At 55.5% G+C, this 20562-nt stretch overlaps 1 protein-coding gene across 1 annotated transcript in view; it reads left to right on the forward strand.

The window, feature by feature from the left end:
- Positions 1 to 5629: 5629 nt before the first annotated feature.
- The window catches only part of MTCL2 (microtubule crosslinking factor 2), a 91846-nt gene continuing 76913 nt past the window's right edge, over positions 5630 to 20562 (forward strand). The window contains exon 1 of the mRNA XM_077169458.1: positions 5630 to 6304. Within this exon, the coding sequence (XP_077025573.1) occupies positions 5630 to 6304 (675 nt within the window). The remainder of the gene's footprint in view (positions 6305 to 20562) is intronic.

Raw genomic sequence — 20562 nt, forward strand, 5'->3', positions numbered from 1 at the left:
AGCCAGGCCCAAAAGGACAAATATTACACCATCTCACTTATATGAGACACCTAGAATTAATAGACTCTTAGAGACAGATGGTAGGTCACCAGGGGACGGAATGAGTGAAGGAGGAGTCATTGCTTCCTGGGTACAGAGCTTCTGTTTGGAGTGATGAAGTTTTAGTAATGGATGGTGGTGATGGCAGCACAACATTGTGAGTGTAATTAATGCCACTTGAAATGGTTAAGAAGACATTTTATGCCATATATGGTAACACAATAAAAATAAAACAATTTTTTAAAGTGATGTTTACAGAGTTTATAAATGCATGAGAAAATGCATCTGCTACCCTGTTATGTGAAAAAAAAAAAGCAGGATATACTGCATATACAGTATGATTTCAGTTATGCGGAATAAACTTGAAAATATAAAAGAGAAAATGCTTAGAAGGGAACAGGCCAGTGTTTCCTGGGCTGCCGGGCTTCCCTTTGAAGCTCAGGTGGGTGCACAGCACGGCTTGGGGTCTTGCACACGTCCTGGGAAGGTGGATTTCCACTCTCTGACACTGCCTGCGCCCTCCCCAAAGAACCCTCACTTCTTGGCCCCCTCGCTGTCAGCGGGCAACTTCATTCTTCTTTGAGAAAACAGAAGCCATCTGCCTTCCCACCTCCAAACGGACGGACGGACACACCTGCTCCTAACCCACCTCTCTGCTGTCCCACCCCCCGATGATGGAGGAGGGGTCCCTGCTGCCTTTGAAGGCTGACACCCCATCCCCGGATCCGCCCCTCCCTCCTACCTCATCCATGTCTTGCCACCACCACCCCCAGTCTCCTTCAATAACTGCTGGGTTTTTCTTCCCCCTTTGCAGCCACACTTCACAAAAGGGTTCCCTATACTCTGCCTCTACCTCTTATTTACTCTTCAGTCCACAGCCTTTGGCTCCTGCCCCATCTCTCCACCGAAACTGCTCTTTTCAAGGTCACCAGCAGCCACCATGTTGCCCACTCCAGGAGGCACTTCCCTGCTGTCGATTTTTCCTCTAGCTTCTCCGCAGCTTCTTGTTATGGAGCCCTTCCCCCACCTCTCCCTCCTTGCTAATCTATGCTACTGCCTTGGCTGCCTGACAACATGTGGTCTGGCTCCCCTCCTACCTCCCTGGCCACCTCCTCTCCGTCTTTGGTGGCTGGTTCCTCCTCTTCTACTATTCATGGTCCAGAACCAGGAGTTGATAACTGTGTGTTTCTAGGCTGGCTTTTCCTCTCTCTGTAGACCCTCTACCTCCTAGGAGACCTCCCTGGTCCCATGGATTTAAATAGCGTCTAAATGCTCATGAGTCTTCATGACTCCAGACCCAACTGCTACCCCGAACCCCAACTCCTGTCAGAGGCGTTCTTGACATCTCACGAGACTGTCTCATAGGCATCTCAAATTGAAGGTACCCGGGAAGACACTTCACTCGCCCTCCATACCTAGTCTCTCTACCCCCGAACCATTTCTAGGCCTGTATTACCGGCCGTGTTAAATGGTGCCAGCATTCATCCTGTAATTAAAGCCGGAATCCTGGGAGTTGAGCTTGACTTGGTTTCTCTGATCCCTCACTTCCAGTCCAGGCTGCTTGAGTCTTCCTCCAGAACAGAGCTCGAGAGTACCCTGTCCACTGCCTCCACCCTCGTCTCAGCCACCATCGTCTCTCAGAGACTGGAATGTTCTTCTAGCCTGTCTCCTGGCATCTGCTCTCCACAGCGGCTAGAGTGATCTATTTAAAAGAGAAGTTAGATTCTACCACACCTGCTTCGAATCTCCAATGGCTTCTCACCGCACCAAGAATAAAGCCTTGCCAAGTACATGGCCTGGTCCCTGCCACCCTCCCCGGCTTTATCTTGCTCCTCTCTCTCCATCACTCTTCAGGTGCCAGCCACATTGACTTTCTTACTCTTTCTTGAACGTATATCAAGCTTGTTCCTGCTTCAGGGCCTTTGCCCTTGCAGGGGGAACCCCACCTGGATTTCTCTTCTCCTAGCTCTGAATAATGCAGCTAAAATGTCACCTCCTCAAAGAGTCTCCCTGACTACCCTAGTGAAAGTAGGTTTCTTTACTGATTCCTCTAAGTTCTCCCCAACCAATGTTTTTTTGTTTCATGATTTGTATAGTGAAAAATGCAAGCAAACTTTCATTTAAATTATTTTAAAAATCACCTCCTATTTGAAGCCTTCCAGGATTTCATCTCCATTTAGTTTCCATCATGTTGATCAATTAAGCAGCTTGAATAGGAGAAATGAAATCTTTTCCACCAGCTAATCACCATCTTCATTTCTTACATTCTGATATATAATTCTTACAACAATTTAACGCTCCATTCTTTCTTCAGTAAAGCTTTATAGAACACAACCCTGTACTGGCACCAAACAGTTTACAGCCCAATAGTGCAGCAAAACAGGTTCCAGAATTATGTGGCCCTAGGTTTAAATCGATCCCACTTGTAAGCTGTGTGACCTTGGGCAAGCATTCCATTTACCCACTGCTGCGTAACAAACTACCTCAGAACTTAGTAGCTGAAAACAACAACATTTACTTTCTTCCAAAACTGCCACTGGGGCAGGTTTGATGGGACAGCTCATTTCTGCTCCACTTGAGGTCAGAGAGGGCGGCTCCAAGGCTGGGGGCTGAATCATCTGCAGGCTCGCTCTGTCCCATGCCTGCTGGGTGACACGGGGCCAAGCTGGAGCTGCTGGCTGCACGTGGCCTCTCCATGAGGCCTGGGCTTCCTCACGCCATGGTGGCTGGATTCCCAGGGCAAGTGGCCCAAGAGAGGGAAAGAGAGCCGGACAGAAGCCACCTTGCTTTTTGTGACCTATCCTCGGAAGTCACAGAATGTCATTTCTGCCACACTGTACTGGCTGAGACAGTCACAGAGATTTGCCCGGGTTCAAGGGGGAGGGAATGTAGAGCCCACCCCTCAGTGGGAAGTATGGATGCCATGCTGTAAGAAGAGTGATTGGGGTGAGATATACATTGGTGTGGCTGTCTTTGGGGGAAAAAAATCAGCCACGACAAGTCCCTTAACCTTTCTGAGATCCTTTATTGACGTGTTGAGCACAGATCCTGGCATATAGTGGGCACTACCAGGCTGGGTAACCACGAGGCTGGCTGGCAGCTGAGGATGGGCTTCCGGCCTTCATGGAGCCAATCCTGGGCTCCCAGCAAGGACTGGACCCTTGGTGGTCTCCCTGGTCCCCCCTCTCGAGGGCCTTGCTGCTCCCCAGGCTCTCCTGGGGCTGTAGTGAAGGTTGATGGCTCCCCAAATTCAAGGAACGTCAGAGCAGTGAAGATCCTTAGCCCCCAGCTCTGCCATCAATGTTGGGACCGGGAGTCAGGCCCAGTCCCAGCAGGGAGATCCAGGTCCACCCTTATCTCAGGACCACTGGTGTGGCCAAGGGGGTGTTAGGAGTGACAGAGCAGACATGGCTTCACACCATCCAACACCTCCAAGCCCACATTCAGCAGAGGGAGGAAACTGAAGCACAGAAACTGAACAATTTCCAAGAGTTACATAGCATCTGTCTGTGCCAGACCAGAACCAGCCTGCAAGAGCCGGGGACATCAGAGCTGGAAGGCACCTGTCATCTGTTACATCAGACCAGACCAGACCAGGTGGGACACTGAGGCCCAGGGACGGGGAGGGCTGCCCTGGGTCACAGAGAGGAAGCCCAGTGAGCCCACGTCACTGCCCAGCACCCTTGTCATATGCTGCACACACCCTGTTTGTGAGCAATCTTTTGTGGTCCATCTTCCCTTCAATCTGTGTGCTCCATGAAGTCAGGAAGTGACAAGCCCACTGCCATGTCCCTCGGTGTTCCACCTGTGCAAACAGGGCTGGGGGGGTGCTGGTGGGAGTGGACACTCATGGAGCAGGGGAGCTCGTGCCTTACCATGAGAGCCTGGGTCCTGCTCTCTTCTCGGCTCAGTGGGGGACACCCAGAGAATCTGAGGCTGGAGGTGGTGCCTATGCACCCAGGTCAGGAGGCAAGGCATGCCTCACACAAGAGGGAACACCCCAGGAATGTATTCACTGTAAGTGTGGGTGAGGGGGACAGAGACAGAGAGGTGGGCCTGGTGTCAGCTGTGTGCCAAGGCCCGGTGCAGAGGTGGAGGAAGCGGAAAAAGAGGAGGAAAAAAAAAGTGAAAAGGAGGAGGTAAAGGGGGCGGGGGAGTGGAGGAAAAGGAGGAGAAAAGGGAAGAGAAAAGGAGGAAGAGGCAGAAAAGGAGAAGAAAATGGAGGAGAAGGAGAAAAAGAGGAGGGGGGAAGTGGGGGAAGGGCGAATGGGGAGAGGAGGACGAGGCTGCAAAGGGATGAGCACACTGCTGCCGTCCTGCGTGGCGAGGAGGTGCCCTGCGGAGGGGGCGCCCACCCGCGGGGCCGTCAGAGGAAAAGGCTGGACTGACTCTAGCTCAGGGAGCTGCAGCGAGGCGCCGGGCATGGGGGGGTGCGGAAGGTGCGACAGACACGCGGAAAATCAACAACTCTGTCAGGAAGTCCCAGAGACAGCCCCAGAAAGAAAGAAACAAAGCTCCTCTGGAGCTGCCTCGCAGGGACACACGCGGGTCAGGCCAACCGTCCCGCAGCCCTGCGAGCCCACGCCGGGGCCAGAGCCCCCAAAGCCCCCACTCTTCTGACACTTCGTGACCGGGCTCCTGAAACTGGAGCCAGGGAAGGGGTGGGGGCGGGGTGCAGCATGCACGGCGTGACAGTCCGCCAAAGTGTGCAGAGGGGGGCACGCACCCAGGGCTCTATGGCCCCCACGCCCTTAGAAAGGAAGCCGACGACGGAGAGGGGCCCGCGTATACCCAGGAGGTGTGAGGCTGGGGTTCCTTCCTGGCTCGTCACGGACCTTGGGCTAAGGCTTCAGTTTTTGCATCTGTACAGTGGGATAATCGGCCTTGCTTTGCAAGATTAAGGGGGGCGGGATTCGTGCATCAGCGCACGCTCGGCGCCGGGCGAGGGTCTAGGGGTGTGCAGGGACGCGGTCTCCGGCTTTCCCCCAGTCCAGCTGGAGGGGGTGGGCGGCGGGCGAGCCGAGCAGGAGGCGCCGGAGCCGCGGCTGCCCGGGCCCGCCTGACCCTGGAGGGGGTCGCTGTTGCCTCGCAGATCCCTCCCTAGCTCCCGGCCTGCGTCCCTCCCCGCCGCTCCCGCCGCGTCCGCCTTTTGTTCGCCGAGCCGCGCGCCCCCGAGCCGAGGCGGCGGGGCGGGGAGCTGGCGGGGCTGCGCGGGGGGCGGGCCGCGCCGGGCGGAGCCGGGGCCCGGGCCGCAGCCGGACTCGGAGCCCGAGAGGGCGATCCGCGCTCAGGCGGCCGGGGCGCGGGTGCGCTGTGGAGGCGCGGCGAGGCCGAGGGGACGGGCGCCGGGCGCAGCCGGACCCGCAGCCGGAGCCGGAGCCAGAGCCGGAGCCGGAGCCGCGGCGCTTGGAGGCGGTCGGTTGGTTCCCTCCGCGCGCGGAGCAGCCGGGAGACCGTGCGGCGGGCTCGGGATCGGAGCGCAGCCCCAGGGCTGAAGCGGCCCGAGCGGCTCCGGAACCCTCCCCAGGGGCGCGGAGGCCGGGCGGGCCCGGGCCATGCCCACTGCTCGCTGAGGCCGAGGGAGGCGGCGATGGAGGCGCCGGCGGCCGAGCCCCCGGCCCGGGGCTGCGGGCCCCCGCCCGCGCCGGTCCCTGAGAGGAAAAAGAGCCACCGCGCGCCGTCGCCGGCCCGGCCCAAGGACGTGGCCGGCTGGTCTCTGGCCAAGGGCCGCCGCGGCCCAAGTCCCGGCGCTGCCGCCGCGTGTAGCGCCGCGTCCTCGGCGCGACCGGACAAGAAGGGGCGCGCGGCGGCGCCTGGGGCCCGGGGCCCGGGGGCGCGGGTGGCCGGGGTCCGCGCGGGGGTCCGCGCCAAGGGCCGTCCGCGGCCTGGAGCCGGCCCCCGGCCCCCGCCGCCGCCACCCAGTCTCACCGACAGCAGCTCGGAGGTGTCGGACTGCGCGTCGGAGGAGGCGCGCCTGCTGGGCCTGGAGCTGGCGCTGAGCAGCGACGCCGAGTCTGCGGCCGGGGGCCCGGCCGGGGCCCGAGCGGGGCAGCCCCCCCAGCCGGCACCTTCCGCTCAGCAGCCTCCGCGACCGCCCGCCTCCCCCGACGAGCCGTCGGTGGCCGCGTCGTCCGTGGGCAGCAGCCGCCTGCCGCTCAGCGCCTCGCTCGCCTTCTCCGACCTCACCGAGGAGATGCTGGACTGCGGGCCCGGCGGCTTCGTGCGCGAGCTGGAGGAGCTGCGCTCCGAGAACGACTACCTCAAGGTGGGGAAGCTGTGGGGGCAAAGGGAGGCCGCAGGAGGCACCGGCTGTCACAGCCCCATGGGTCTGAGGCCCCAGCTGGCCCACTTTCCCACTGAAGGGGCTGGAGAAAGGGACCCAAACCCTCTGGGGACCACCCTGAGATCCATCTGGGGCCCTCTGTCTTCTTAGCGTGCACGCAATTTGGGGGAAGCTCTCTTGGGAAAAGGAACCTGGATGAGACGCTGGCCAAGGGGGGCCCTGAATGTTTCTGGCATTTGGGGGAAAGGGGGCTTGAGAAAGCTGGTTTGGAGGTGGTCGGTGAGGGATTGGATGACTGCATCCCGCTACTCAGAGCCCCCCAGGCTTTCGTGGCTGGCCTTTTGGAGATAGGCATTCATGTGCATGGGTGCCAATGAACCTGACTGTGTGGCCTGGGAGCAACCAGGCTCTCCCTGCCAAGCAGAGGCCAGAACAGCATCCTGAGTCTTCAGCCAGGGCTTTCCCTGGCGCGGGCCTGCCCCCGCCTGCCTCTCAGGGCGGGTCCGGTTTGAAAGCATGACATCTGGGAACATCCCCTTGGCCAGAGTCCCACTTCCGCCCTGTCTAACGGTCCTATAGCCGGAGAGGATGATGTCGTGGGAGAACTGGTTCTGAGGCAGCTTCCTAAATCCTAGGCTGGCCCCCTGGCCATGTGAGGCCGTGCAGGAAGGGGATTCACGCTTATTGTCCTGTGCCCCTCAGGGAAGGCCCTGTGCATGCAGCAGTCCCATTGGCCCCTCTTGGCCAGTGCCTGTGTCCTTGTGTTCCCTGGTTGAGAGAAGAGAAGCCTGCCTGAAAGAGGCATCCCCACTGGGCGTGTGGGGACTTGTGGGCTTTCCTGGGACAGCAGGCTGTGCTCGCACACGTTGTGGACTGAGCACCTGCCGGGTGCAGGCCAGGCTCTGTGTGCCCACCGCCTGGCACTGTGACAGCTGTAGGGACGGCCTAGCCCTCGGATGTCATCCCTCGTCCTGGGAGGTTGTACGTTCACAGGCCCTGCTGCCCCTGGCCGGGTGCAGCTTTGGAAGAGGCTGCGGTGTTGCCATTCTCGTCACCTGATGGACTGGCACAGCACCCAGAAAACCCTGGCTGAGAGCCCCAACGTTACGAGCATTCTCTGGGTGATGTCTGCCCGGTGGCCCACACTTTGCTTTGTGTTGTGGCTCTTCTGGCCAAATGGGTTTCCCCGTCGGTAGAGTGTGGGGGTCTTGCTCAGCAGTGTCTGTCCCTCCCCATTTTTCCTCAGGATCTGCTCCCCAGCAGGCATTCAATATTTACGTGTAGAATAGTAGGACAGGGTGTGTCTGAGTCAGGATAATCCACCTCTTCAGCCTCTAGCCTTTCCCCAGGCCAGGCCTCAGTTTCCCCATCTGTCACATGGGACTGCAAGTCTTCCCAAAGGCCATTCCCCATGGATGATCAGGGTTTCAGCCAACTCTTATAGTCTGTGGAAGCCAGTGGTGAGGTGAGGGTAGGTGGAGCTGGGTGGGAGGCCGGAGAAAACCACGAAGGAGGGCTCTTGGCTGTGTCCTCCGGGTACTCTGAGCTGCTTCCAGCACCCCCTGCCCGCGCTGTGTTGAACTCAGACCCTGAGCTCTTCCCCCCTTGCCCACTGCTTGCCCAGGCGAGGGAGCATGGGTCCCAGAGCCTTGCTTCAGCAACTCTTTTAGAAACCCCCCCCAGGAAGTCATCAGACGACACTCTGGAGCCTGTCTGAGCCCCCCCCAGCACTGTTCAAATGAGGGAACAGTCCCAGAAGGCTGGTATTTGAACCCAAGCCCAAGGGGCCAGGGCTTAGCTGGAGACACCCCCACTGGTTCAGGGTGTGTGTGCAGATCTTTGGTGTCTGTAGCATCCTGGCTCTTTGATCTTTGACAAGTTTCTTTCTTTCTTCACATGGGCAGGCGCCAGGAAGCAAACCTGGGTCTCCGGCATGGCAGGTGAAAAAACTCTGCCTGCTAAGCCACCGTGGCCCACCCCTGACAAGTTTCTTAACATCTCTGGACCTGTTTTCTCATTTGTAAAAATGGGATAATGACACCTTCCAGCCCTAAGGGTTAAATGGGATAATGTGTGCAAAGCACCCCTAGAGGAGCTGGCAGGTGTGAGCCTCAGAGACAGCTGGTGTGAGTACTGCTATTCTCAAAGGTGTGTGACATATTCCCCTGTGCACCTGTCCTGGGGATGCTCTGGGCAGAATAGGTCCTCTTCATCCCTTGCTGAAGCATTTGGGCTCTGTCTCCTAACCCCTCATTCATTCATTCATTCACCAAGCATTTATTTATGACCTCCTGTGTACCAGGCACTAGCACAGGTCTGGAATTCAACTGTGACCAAGGGTGAAGTGTCTGTTTCATGGAGCTTTGGGTCGCGTGGGGAGAGTGGGATTAATCAATCGTCATCCACCGTTGAGGGTGGCAGAGAGCTGAAGGATGAGATGGAGCCAGCCCAGAAAGAGCAGGAGTCAGAACATTCCAGGCCAAGGGAACCTGGAAAGAGCTTGTTGAGTTCAGGGCCAGCAGTGGGGTTCTGAGAGCCAGGGGAGAGGGGACGGAGATGGGGCAAGAGAGGTGGGCAGGACCAGCTGTGCACACTTGGGCCGGTCCCTTAATTTCTCGGAGGTTTGTTTACGTTGACTCCCCACCTCAGAGGCAGTGTGAGAATCGAGAGAGACTGTGAATGTGGGCAAAAAATGGACAGGGTGTGATAGGTGTTTTGTTCAGTCTACAGATGGGTGAATTGTGGCCAGAAGGGGGAAGGGCCTTGCTCCAGATCCCAGAGTCAGGTCTCCAGGCAGCCAGGAGCAAAAGGCGTGGTTCCTGCCCCTCTGGGCTGCTTGGCTTCCAAGATGCTGCAACTGAGTCAGCAGAAGGATGCAAATCCCTAGCGTGTCCCCTGTAGGCCTCATGCCACCTGGGTGTAGGGGAGTCCTGCCAAGTCCCGTGTGTGGCCCTGTGCAGCTCCCCTTGCAGCTGGTAGGAGACGCCTGGAACTGTCAGCTGGGATGCCTTGTTTGGTGATGTTCGCAGATCTCCTGCAGCCCGTCGTGTGAGGGCCACCTGGGGCACAGGTGGAAAGAGTGTAAATGGGGGCAACTCTTTCGCAGTGAGAAAGTGAAAAGAGCCGCTACAGAAAAGGTAGTGCACGCCCTGTCACTTGAGTTATTCCAGGGGAGGCTGGATGAACTTGCACGTTTGGATAAAGGCAGAGGGGTTTATGGGAATTAGCTTGTAAACTATGAACAGTTGTTGGTTGTGATTTGCTTGAGGAAGGTTCAAGGGGGAGTCCCATGGTGGTTAGAGTTGGGCTACCTGGCCCCACGATCCCTTTCAACAGAGGAAGATTGAAGGTTATTTGCTTCTGAGGTTCTAGGATTCTAAGACAGAGATTTAGTTACAGAGCAGACCCATCAACTGTGTTTGACCTTCAAAGCCCTAATGGTCAAAAGTTGTCCTTCTCCCCATCACCATGAACCATCACCCACACATCATGTGCTGAGGGCTGCTGGGAGCCCACTTGGTACAGATGGAAGAGTCTGAGAGTGGGAGCCCAAAGACTTGGCTTTCAGGCCTGACTTTGCCATTTACTGTGTGGCCTTGGGCAAGTCACTTGGCCTCTCTGAGCTGCATCTTTTTCCTCTATATAATTGAAGGTGATAAAACCTCTCTGGGCCACCTTATTCAGGAATCAGGGAGGTATGGATAGATAGGAAAACAGTTTGCAAGCAGTTTAGAAATCTCACATCTCATGGGGAATTGTTATTATTGTTCGCCAACGAGCAGATATGTCTTTATTCTAGGGGTAATGGGAGAAGCCAGGAAGGTAAAAGAGCCCCTTAGCTTTAGAATGTTAATAAATCAGTAGCTGCTCCAGAGAGGACAGGAAGGTATGATTACATTTGGTGCTCTGTGGGCTCCTCTGCCCTTTGGAGGTTCTGGATGCGAGTGCTACAGGCTAGATGCCAACTCCAGAAGTGCCCAGGGGAAGTGCCCAGTCCACACCCTGGTTCCTGTTACACGACGATTACATGGAAGCACCAGGTCCCCCAGCCAAGATTCCAGCCCTGGTTGGTCTAACTCTGGGACCTGTATTCTTCCTACGGTGTGACCACAGCAGGGAGCTTTTGTTGCTACGGTGTGTCTGCCCGGTGTGTCTGCTCGGTGAGGGGAATCCTGGTGTGTGCAGGCTCTGGGCTCAGCCTTGTTGGGGGCAAGTGGTGAATAAGGCTGGAGGCCGTGTGTGTGTGTGTGTGTGTGTGTGTGTATGTGTGTGTGTGTAGGGAGGATATGAACCTTGTATCAGGCCCATATAACAGAAGAAGAAACTCAAGCATCTAAAGCCTGTGGTTGCATAGCTCACAAAGCTCATTCGACACCCCTACAGACCTCCTCTTCCCCAGCCCCTCTCCCCAACTCTCCATGCAAGAGACACCCATGCCTCCGAGTTTCACAGGCCAGGGTTCTAGCCTGGCTGTGCCAGTTATGAACTATGTGATTTTGGGGTGAGATGCTCGCCTTCTTGAGCCTACGTTTTCTTCTTTTGTAAAATGGGTGGGGGGTAAGTGTGCCTGCCCCCAAGGTGGGGGAGACCTGCTCAGTGTGGTGACCACGTGCACAGGAAAAGCTATACCCGTCCCAGTCGTTGCCTCTCCCTTCCCTTCTCCTCACATTGATTCAGTCATTCATTCCACACTTTTTCTGAGCGCCTCTAGGCTACCAGGCCCTGTGCTAGAAGTCTGGGCGCAGTGGTCAGCAAGTCAGACGCAGCTCCTCTCAGCTCCCAGCAGCTGTAGGGGGAGGGATCCAGTCTGCCTGATGTCACTGGGCCCCAGTTTGTAGGGGGGATGTCATCATGGTCAGCAAAGCTCCTGGCTGATCTCTGTCCTGAGTTCCGGCTCTCCCTGAGAGGTGACTACAAGGGGCTGCTTTGAGACCTGGGCCTTTAAGAGACCTCAGCAGTTTCTCTGTCATGGGAGGAGGGAGCAGCTCCACCAAGATGGAAAATGAGATGGAAAATGTGAGGCGGCTGCTGAGAACTGGGGGGGCCACACTGCTCCCGGGCTCCCAGCATTCCTTGCAGAGGGGTTCGGCCTGTATCCCCGGGTAGACTCTCTCTTGCACATATAAACCCACGTACACATGTTCACAGCTTATGCTCATCCAGTGACAGGTGATATTGTGTACTTACCCAAGGCACACGCTCAGAGAAATACGCTGTCCTATGCACACACACAACCCACCATCTCATCACACCCACACATTACCAAATAGTCACAACAGAGACTCACGCACCACCTAGGAGACCCACTCGCATACAATTACACCCCCAGGCACACACAGACTGTTCCAGAGAAGGACACACAGCCTAGAGCCACCCCCCCAGATGTGTTGGAAACACACATACCTATGCAGGCACACACCGGCCCACGCAGACTTAATACACACCCATGCTAGCATCCCACGGAAATCCACAGATCCACCCTTGCCAGGCTGGCACAGAGACAAACTCATTATCCCATACCTCCACCGAGAAAACAGCAGAGTCTTGTATGCCTACTCGAGGCTCCCAGACACACAAGAGACAGCCATGAAGACACACAACCATAAGTCACACAATCACACACACATAAGCCGAGATATAAAGGGTACACAGATGTCAGGCAGGTAGCCAGAGATCCACAAACCAGGGTACCTGGATATGCACAGACACACACACACACACACACACACTATGACATTTCCCCCATACACAGAAGCACAGGAAATCCTGGTCTCTGTCTCCCTGGAACTAATGTGTACAAACCCTCCTGTTTTCCGCTTCTCTCCCTGCCTGCCTTCCACAGGGCTGCTGGGAATAGTGAAGAGTGTGGCTGGGGGCTTGGTTTTGTAGATTTGTGGATCTGGGGTCTCAAGGGGCTGGGCTGGGGCTGAGTGGTGGTTGGCAGGAGGCTGCCCAGTCGCCGAGTCAGGAGAAGCTGCCTCAGGCCGCCAGCACCCTGCTCTCTAGCGCTTGGGCCCCAGCAAGTGCTGAGTGAAATGGGGCGGATGGTCAGGCCTGCCCGTGCGAGAAGCACTGCCTAGGGGTGACTCCCATCTAATTCCAGAGGAATTTCCTGTTTGCCCTCTTCTGCCCCTCCTTTCCCTTTGCTGGGGAGGGCCATGCCACTCTCCTCCCTGAAGGCTGCCGGGTTCTGTCTGGGAAATGGTGAAGGAGGCAAGGCTAGAAGGGGCCAGAGGAGGTATGGGCACCCAGAGGAGAAGCCTGAGGCTTCCTGGAGGAGGGGGGCATTACTACTGGGGAGGTGGCCTTGAGCATCTGTCTCTGTGCCCAGCTTCCTGATCAGTGCCTGGCACACAGTAGGTGTTCAATAAATATCTGTTCTGTGATTGAATAAAAGGCAGTGATCCGGGCCTGGAGATGGGTGGCAGGCTTGAAACGGAAGAGAGGTCGGGAAGTGGGGGTTTGGCCTGCTTGGGAAGGGTAGCGATGCTGAACCAGGCACCCTGCGCACCCTGCTAGGAGGGGGTCCCCTGTTTCCATGAGTCTGTAGCACCAGGCACAAGGCCCAGCCTGCCGCAGGGGCCCGGGGAGGGAGGGAAGGAAGGCTGTGCCAGGTTATGGGCAGACCACCTTGGTCACCTCTCCCATGTGACCAAGCAAGGTTTGGACAGATCCCCTCCCCAAGCCTCAGTAAAATGGGAATGATAATCTCTTTGCTGCAGGGCACTTGGAGGATTAGGGTTCAGATACGTGGCCCACCCAGCATATCCGCAGCAGGGAAGGGCAGGGAGGGAGCCCACATTCTGCAGCCTCTAGGGCGGAGGGAGTCCCCCAGGGAAGGGGCTCAACTCAGTTCAAGACAGGGGCCTGACTTTTACTGAGGGCCAAGGTCATTACTGAGGTCATCCCCCATGCACGACCTCATCCGCGATCACGTCCACTGCCCTTTGGTGCTGGAAGGAACTTGGAGCTGGGCTTTGGAAAGGGCTGGAGATTCCAGAGACTCTGAGCCAGGCTGACCTGCAGGCCAGCGCCGGGGCTGCCTCTGCAGCAGATAACACTGACCTCCCTGAGGGATTCCAGGCAGTCAGGGAAGGGGGCTGCAGCAGGCAAGCCCTTCTCTTCTCTGGGGTCCAAGGTGCTCTGGAGTCCGGTGAGCCTGGACTTGAATCCTGGCTCTGCTTTACCCTTATGAGCTTCCTCTTTATGAGCCTCAGTTTCCTGATCTGTAAAATGGGGGTTTGAGTAGTGCTTGCCTGGTGGGGTTGCTGTGAGGATTAAATGAGACAGAGCATGCAGGAAAAGAGAATTGGCTGGGGTCTGGCCCACAGTAACGACTCAACAGATGTCAGCCTTTGTCACTCATCATCAGGCTTGGGTCTGACTGTCCATGGGCTCTGATTCCTCAGTAGCTGAGGCTTTGCCTGGTTCTAAGTGTGTCTCTGTGGGTTTTGGCCCAGGGCAGGGGCTTGGAGGTGTGCATGGAGCTGAGTTGCATTGTGGATGTCTCCAAATATATCTCTCTCTACCCCCTGCCCTGCCTGCCTCTCCCTGGAACGGCTGAGGCTGGTGCCCCAAGACTCAGTGAGGTGGTGATAGTCCTTTGCTGGAGAGCCAGCTTTGGGATGCCTCTCTCCAAAACCAAAGTAAATATTCCCCCACTACCTGGACCACAAAGAGTAACTCAAGTTCCAGCGGAAAAGAAGAGTTTGGAGTCTCCCGACTAGGTTGGTTTTGCCTCAGCCCCCCTTTGGGATTCTGGGTCCCTGTCGATTGCAGCAGCCTCCCCTGTCCCACCCTGCCCTTCTCCTGGGCCCTGCCCGGCCTGTGTGGGCCTGTCCCCCTCAGTCTCACCACCCCTGCGCCACACAGGCTCCCGCAGGCTCGACACACCCCAGCCCTCTGCTTTCTCACATGCCCTGTGCTCTTCCCACCACCGGGCCCTTGCCTTCCCTCCTGCTCTGGCTCCCTCGTCCTGCAGCTTGTCCTGGGGCCCCTCCTGGTCGGACTCCTGGGTTAGACACCTCGGAACTCCCCCTAGGCTCCTTTGGGTCATTAGATTATTAACTGAGTAATTAAAGAGTTTGTATCTGGCTCTCCCCATGTGGTCTGAATGAGGGCAGGGACCTTGTCCCCCTTCGCTGCAGTATCGCCAGTGCCTGGAACGAAAGTGGGCACGGAGTGGGCACTCAGCACACAGCAGCTGGAGAACAAATGAATCCAAAACAGCCCTCACAGCCCTCACCTTAATCCACCCTCCTTTTACTCAGGTGTGCACTGAGGCTCAGAAGGGTTAAGGGGTTGCTGAAGGCCACACAGTTGGTAAGTGGCAAGAGACAGAAGAAGGACTGGAGTCTTGTGGTTGGTTCTAGGATACTGGGCATAGAGAATGGCATGAGCGAAGGCCCAGAGGTGTGACATGCTGGGGTGTCAGGGAGCTTCAGGCTGTGTGACCCTGAGCCACCATTGTGACCTCTCTGAGCCTCCCTTTCCCCCTCCTTAAAGATCTCAGAATCTTTTTCTCTCCCTGTTTGGAGGTTTGGCTGCAGCCCAGCCACCATTTGAGGGATGTTTTTAAACATATCCAGGTCCCAAAGCTCCCTTCCTTCCTGTTCACACAGTAAGGACAGGACAGACACTGTCAGGCGTCCCTGCTGTGAACTGTGCCTCCCCCCTACCCCCCAGGGCAGCAGGGACTGTGGATTTCTCCCTGCTCTGTCAGGGAGGCCTTGAATGTGGGAGTGACAAGTGGGCCTGGCCTTGATGGGCAGCAGTCTCTGGGTGTCTTCTCGTCCCCAGCATGCACTTACACACACGCACATACATGCACATGCGCACACACATGCATGCACACACACACACGCACACATACATGCACATTCACAGGTCCCTGACAGTGGGAGCAGCTGTGGTCCTGAGTGGAGATCTGCCAGAAGAGCTGGGAGGTCCACCTCTGACTGACTGTGGGGCCTGCATCCTCCTGAACCCCAGTTTCCTCATCCGTAAAATGGGGCTGAGAACAGCACCTGCCTCTAAAATACAGTCACTGAGCCCGAGACCAGGGCGCTCAGTGCTCAGTGCGCTGCCTGGCACTCGGAAGTCCGTGTAAATGTTAATAACGTTTATGTGCTGTCGTCCTCGTCCCATCGCAGGACGACAAGGGCTTGAACTGGGCTCAAACTGGGCTCAAATCCTGGCTGTGACACTTAGCATGTGACTTCGGGCCACCTACTTGACCTCTGACCTCAGGCTCCTCACCCATCAGTCGGAGATTCCTTGGGGTTACGAGGAGGTAACGCATGCTGCCCGGCATGTCTCGTGTTTATTGGTGTTGGAGAAGCAAGTCTGGGCCCTTAACTTCCCTTGTTCTTCCTGACCAGCAAAGCAGGATGCTGTGGGTCACTGGGACCGTGCAGCTTCCCTGGCAGCTGGAGCAGGGGCGTGGCTGTGATGTGGCTGATGCATGGCTGGGCATCCTGGCTGTCCCTCTCTAGGGCCTTTCACCCTGACTGCCCCACAGCCAGAGCCCAGCTTCCAAACAAACGGGCTAATCTGGATTGACTCTGGTCTGGGACTCATGAGCTCAGAGGCCCTCCCTGCTTGACTCTGCACCCTCCAGGGACTATGGGGCTGGTCCCCAGGCCCTCTCTGAGCTCAGTGTCCCCGTCTGTGATGGGCGGAGTCTTTGGGTTCCCTGCCCCGTGCTGCTGGGCCAGAATCTTTGCATTTGAGCTGGAAAGGAAGTGGGGCTTTGAGGTGCCGCCTACCTCCTTGGGGTCCAGGTGCAATGATCTCATCCTGAGCCTTGACAGACTGCTAGGGGGGCAGCAGAAGGGACAGCAGATGGCTGTCCTCGCCTCTCAGGTGGGGCTGGCGTGCTACCCCTCTGGTCACTGCCAGCTTACCCTGGAGGTCAGTCCTTCTGGGGCTGTGGTGAGTGGCCAGGGCCAGGGCGTGAGAGAAGTGGCCTGGGGCCAGGGTGGCAGATGGGCAGAAAGCCTGGGTCTTAGCACCTGGTGGCCAGGGTGGCGTGGGAGGAGGCAGGCAGGCAGAGGCTCTGCTCCCCCATGGAGTGGTTGCTGTCCTGCGGAGTGAGAGGTCTGGGTCACTTTTCTCAGCTCTCTCATTCTTCCTGGGTCTCTCTGTCCATCAGCCGGTCAGCCCCTGGAAGCTGGGGAGGAGCGATGGGTTCTGGTGACATTTGCGATCTGGAAGGGCTACAGTGTGGGTGCTCATGGGTTGGGATTTGAAAGCCTAGAGTCTGAAGCCTCCGTGGGCATCTTCTTCACAGAATCAGTGAATTAGATTCAGACATGGGCAGCACTGACCAGAAGTGCTTTCCACAGGGGAGTGGAATAGTGATGGTAATTCTCCCCTTAGGACCCATTTATTCATTCTGCAGCTATTTATTGACCTGCTCCTTTGGGTGCCAGGCATTGTGCTAGGTTCTGCGCTCCTGAAGCTTACATGCCAGGGGCAGAGACCAACATTACACGAGTAAACAGACAAATAAGTAAAATAATTAGTATCACAAATAAGCCTGTGAAATGTACCATGAGAGAGATAAGGATTGAGATGGACAGTAATGAGCCTAGAGGGGTCTGGAAGGCTTCTTGGAGGAGGTGGCATTTAATTGGAGACTTCACGCAGGCGGAGCCCGCAGTGCTGAGATCCAGGGCAGAGAAATCCAGGCAGAGGGAGTGGCAGGTGTGAAGGCCTAGAGGTGGGCCAGGGGTGTAGTCTTCTGGGAGCTGAGAGAGGACTCGAGTGGCTGGAGTGTAGCCGACAAGGGGAGGACTGGAGAAAGTGGAAGATGGGGAGGTGGGCAGGGGCCAGGCAGAGGGGCCTTGCTCACCTAGTGAAGGAATCCGGACTTTGTTTTGAGTGCTATGGAAAGTTTTAGAGGTTATGTATGTTTGTTTAGGTTATGTTTGTTTGTACTGGGATAAAATGAGTTCTAACAAACACAGTTGTGTAACCTCCAATGCAAACACAATATATAACGGTCCACTACCGCAAAAAGTTTCCCCTTGGTCCTTTTGTAGTCAGTTTCTCTCTCCATCCCTCAACCCTGACCACAGATCTGTTTTCTGTCCCTGTAGTTTGGTCTTTGCCACAATGGGATCCTACCATCTGCAGCCTACGGAATCGGCTTTCTCGCTTAGTGTAGGGTATTTGAGATTCATCTGTGCTGTTGTGCATGTCAGTAGTTTCTTTTTATTGCTGAGTAGTTTTCCATTACATGGTTGTGCCACCATTTATCCATTCACCAGTTGAGGGATATTTGGGTTGCTTCCAGGTTTTGATCACTGGGAACTTTTAAACAGGGGAGTAATGTGGTTTAAATTTTAAAAATCACTCCATGTTATGAATGGAGGAAAAATTAGTGGGAGCAGAGAATTTGGGCATGGGTCTGGCCCACCAGAGGTACTCACCAATTGTTCAAACAAAAGGGCTATGCCCTGTGGCAGCGAGGGAGGCTTCTTGGTGGAGGTGGCATTTGGGGTGGGCCTTGAAGGTGGGCTTTAGATGTGGAGAGGTGAGGAGGTGGGAGAGAGTAGAGGGTGGATGCAGGCTCTGGCTGTACAGAATGCTTGTGGGGAGCTGGGTGGGCCGAGACACTGGCTTCTCACTCCTGATCCAGCTTCAGCATATCTAAGCTTTCTGTAATGTGGACCGTGGGGCCCACATCAGAGTTTCACAGAGGTCCTGGGTGGACAGAACATCCCATGGTCCACCTGCCCTTGGGTGGAAGGTGACCAGGGACCTCTGCTCCAGAACAGTCTTTTCCTTGATGACTGTTCTGGTTTGCTAGCTGCTGGAATGCAACACACCAGAGACGGATTGGCTTTTAATAAAAGGGGATTTATTTTGTTAGTTCTTCAGAGGAAAGGCAGCTGACTTTCCACTGAGGTTCTTTCTTACATGGGAAGGCAGAGGATGATCCCTGCTGGCCTTCTCTCCAGGCCTCTGGGTTCCAACAACTTTCCCCAGGGTGATTCCTTTCTGCATCTCCAAAGGCCTGGACTGAGCTGTGAGTGCTGAAATGAGGTATGCTGAGCTGCTTGGGCTGTGCTACCTTGTGCTCTCTCATTTAAGCACCAGCCAATTAAGTCAAACATCATTCACTGCAGCAGGCATGCCTTCTAGCCGACTGCAGATGTAATTAGCAACAGATGAGGTTCACGTGCCGTTAGCTCATGTCCACAGCAACAGAACTAGGTCCCTTCACCTGGCCAAGTTGACAACTGAATCTAACTACCACAATGGCTCTTAGGAGGTGATTTCCCTCTGCCTTCAGGAACCCGGTATCCTCTTGGTTCCCTCCATGTCCTCTCCAGCCTGAGCTACTACTTGTTATCCTTCTGCAGCAGGGCCTTGTGTTCGTTCATTGTCAGCTCCATTTCCAGGGCTCAGGTATGGGCCTTCGCACCATCGACTCTTGCAGACCCTCCCATCCCACCCACGCATCCAGAGTCCACTCCAGCGTTCCAGTGGGTCCCAGATCTAAAATCCCCCTTCCGTCCTCATGGTACAAAGATTAATCTTCTTGCATTTGTGTAGGTTTCCCATAGCAACTTAAAGCATTTAAAACGTGGTTTGAAACTAGAGCTCTGACTCTGTGCCCTGATGGTGGAGCACGAGGGTCTGGGGTAGCGACCCAGACCGTATAGATGAGGCAGTTCAGCCTTGGAGAGAACAGGGGTTCCAGCTTATACTTTTATTTTTTCCATCTTACTTTATGCCGTGGACCCCTTTAGGTTTTCTGCTGAGGTCTTGGACTCCTTCTTAGAATAATGTTTTTAAATGTTTAAAATAAAATATAAAAGAAACCAAATATATTGAAACACGCTTAACAAAGTATATTAAAAATTATGATGCAGTAATATATATATGTCTATTAACTCATAAGATTGGGTGATAGGTTATTAACCATGGTAATTTCAAAGTACTGATGACTGTAAACAATATTTTGACATTTCTGCAACAACTGTTATGTGATGTGAAAACATATGTGCTTCTTATGGTAGCAAAGTCACAGGTACAGCTAAAACAACCATGGTTTGTTGAAAATATCCAAAATAGAAGGAAATATTGAGTTTTGGTTAGAGGTTAGTGAAATAAAGATGGGATTTTTTTTTCTATCTAAATTCACAGACTCCTCGGAGATCTGAGTCCTGCTTGAAGGTTGGTCTCTCGCTCCCTGTCTGGGTGACCGTGGGTGACCCTGTGCCCAGCCCGCCTTCCCTGTGCTCTTGCGGTTTTTCATCTGTAGAAGAGGATGCAGTTTCCATCCTGCCTGTCCATGGGTTTCCTTGGCGATCCGGGCGATGATCCGGATGGAATGTCTTTGTAAACTGTGAGGCTCTGTGCTGCTATGCAAGGTCTGGCTATTATTGGAGCAGCGTGAGCTCATGTTTAGCCCTCTGGCCCAGCCTGGCCCAAGGGACTCTTCCTGGCCAATTCCCCTAGGATTCCTGGGAACCAGTCCATCGTGGGGAGCGGGTCGGCCTCAGAGAGGCCACTTCCTGCAGGTTGACCTCATGGATCGTGGAGGACTGGACAGAGAGGTGCTTTGTGGGCAGGGAGTGAGTAGCTGAGTGGGAGGGCCCTGGGCCACAGCCCTGCCCCTTCTCCTGCCGTGGGGCTGGGATCAGGGTAGGCTCCCTGCTCTGTGCTGAGCCATCTCATTCTTTCATTCGTCCATCACCCATAGGCAGTGACTGACTTGGATCAGTCCCAATTCCTGCCCTCCCGCAGCTCTTGAGGAAGCAGACAAGCTACCTCAAGTTGTTAACGCTCGAGACCATGGAGTTCGGTGCATGAAGTTTGAATCAGATTAGGGGAGGAAGGAATGTTCTGGAAGGACGAGTTAGTTAGGAGTAAGGCAGGTAAAGGCCTTTCTAGCAGAGGGTCCAGTCCCAGCACACCTGGAAGTAGAACGGGGAGTTAAGCTCCCGTGGCTCAGGGTCACACGACCTGTTTGGATTCCAGCTCCACCACTCATTGCTTGAGAAACTCTGGGAAACTTCTGAGCCTCAGTTTCCGCAACTATAAAGTAGGGCTGTTTTCAGTACCTACCTCACGGGGTTAGTGAGGCCCCACAGGATCAATAATGCACGTACCGTGCTTGGGAGGGGCCTGCTAATGAGTGAGCACCCCGATAGGTGGTAGCTGCTTTTTCAATCATGGCAATTTTGGAGGGTGGAGGGCAGAGGATGCAAGGGCAGGGACAAGGA

The sequence above is a fragment of the Tamandua tetradactyla genome, chromosome 1 (assembly GCF_023851605.1).
Source record: "Tamandua tetradactyla isolate mTamTet1 chromosome 1, mTamTet1.pri, whole genome shotgun sequence".
Classification (NCBI taxonomy): Eukaryota; Metazoa; Chordata; class Mammalia; order Pilosa; family Myrmecophagidae; genus Tamandua; species Tamandua tetradactyla.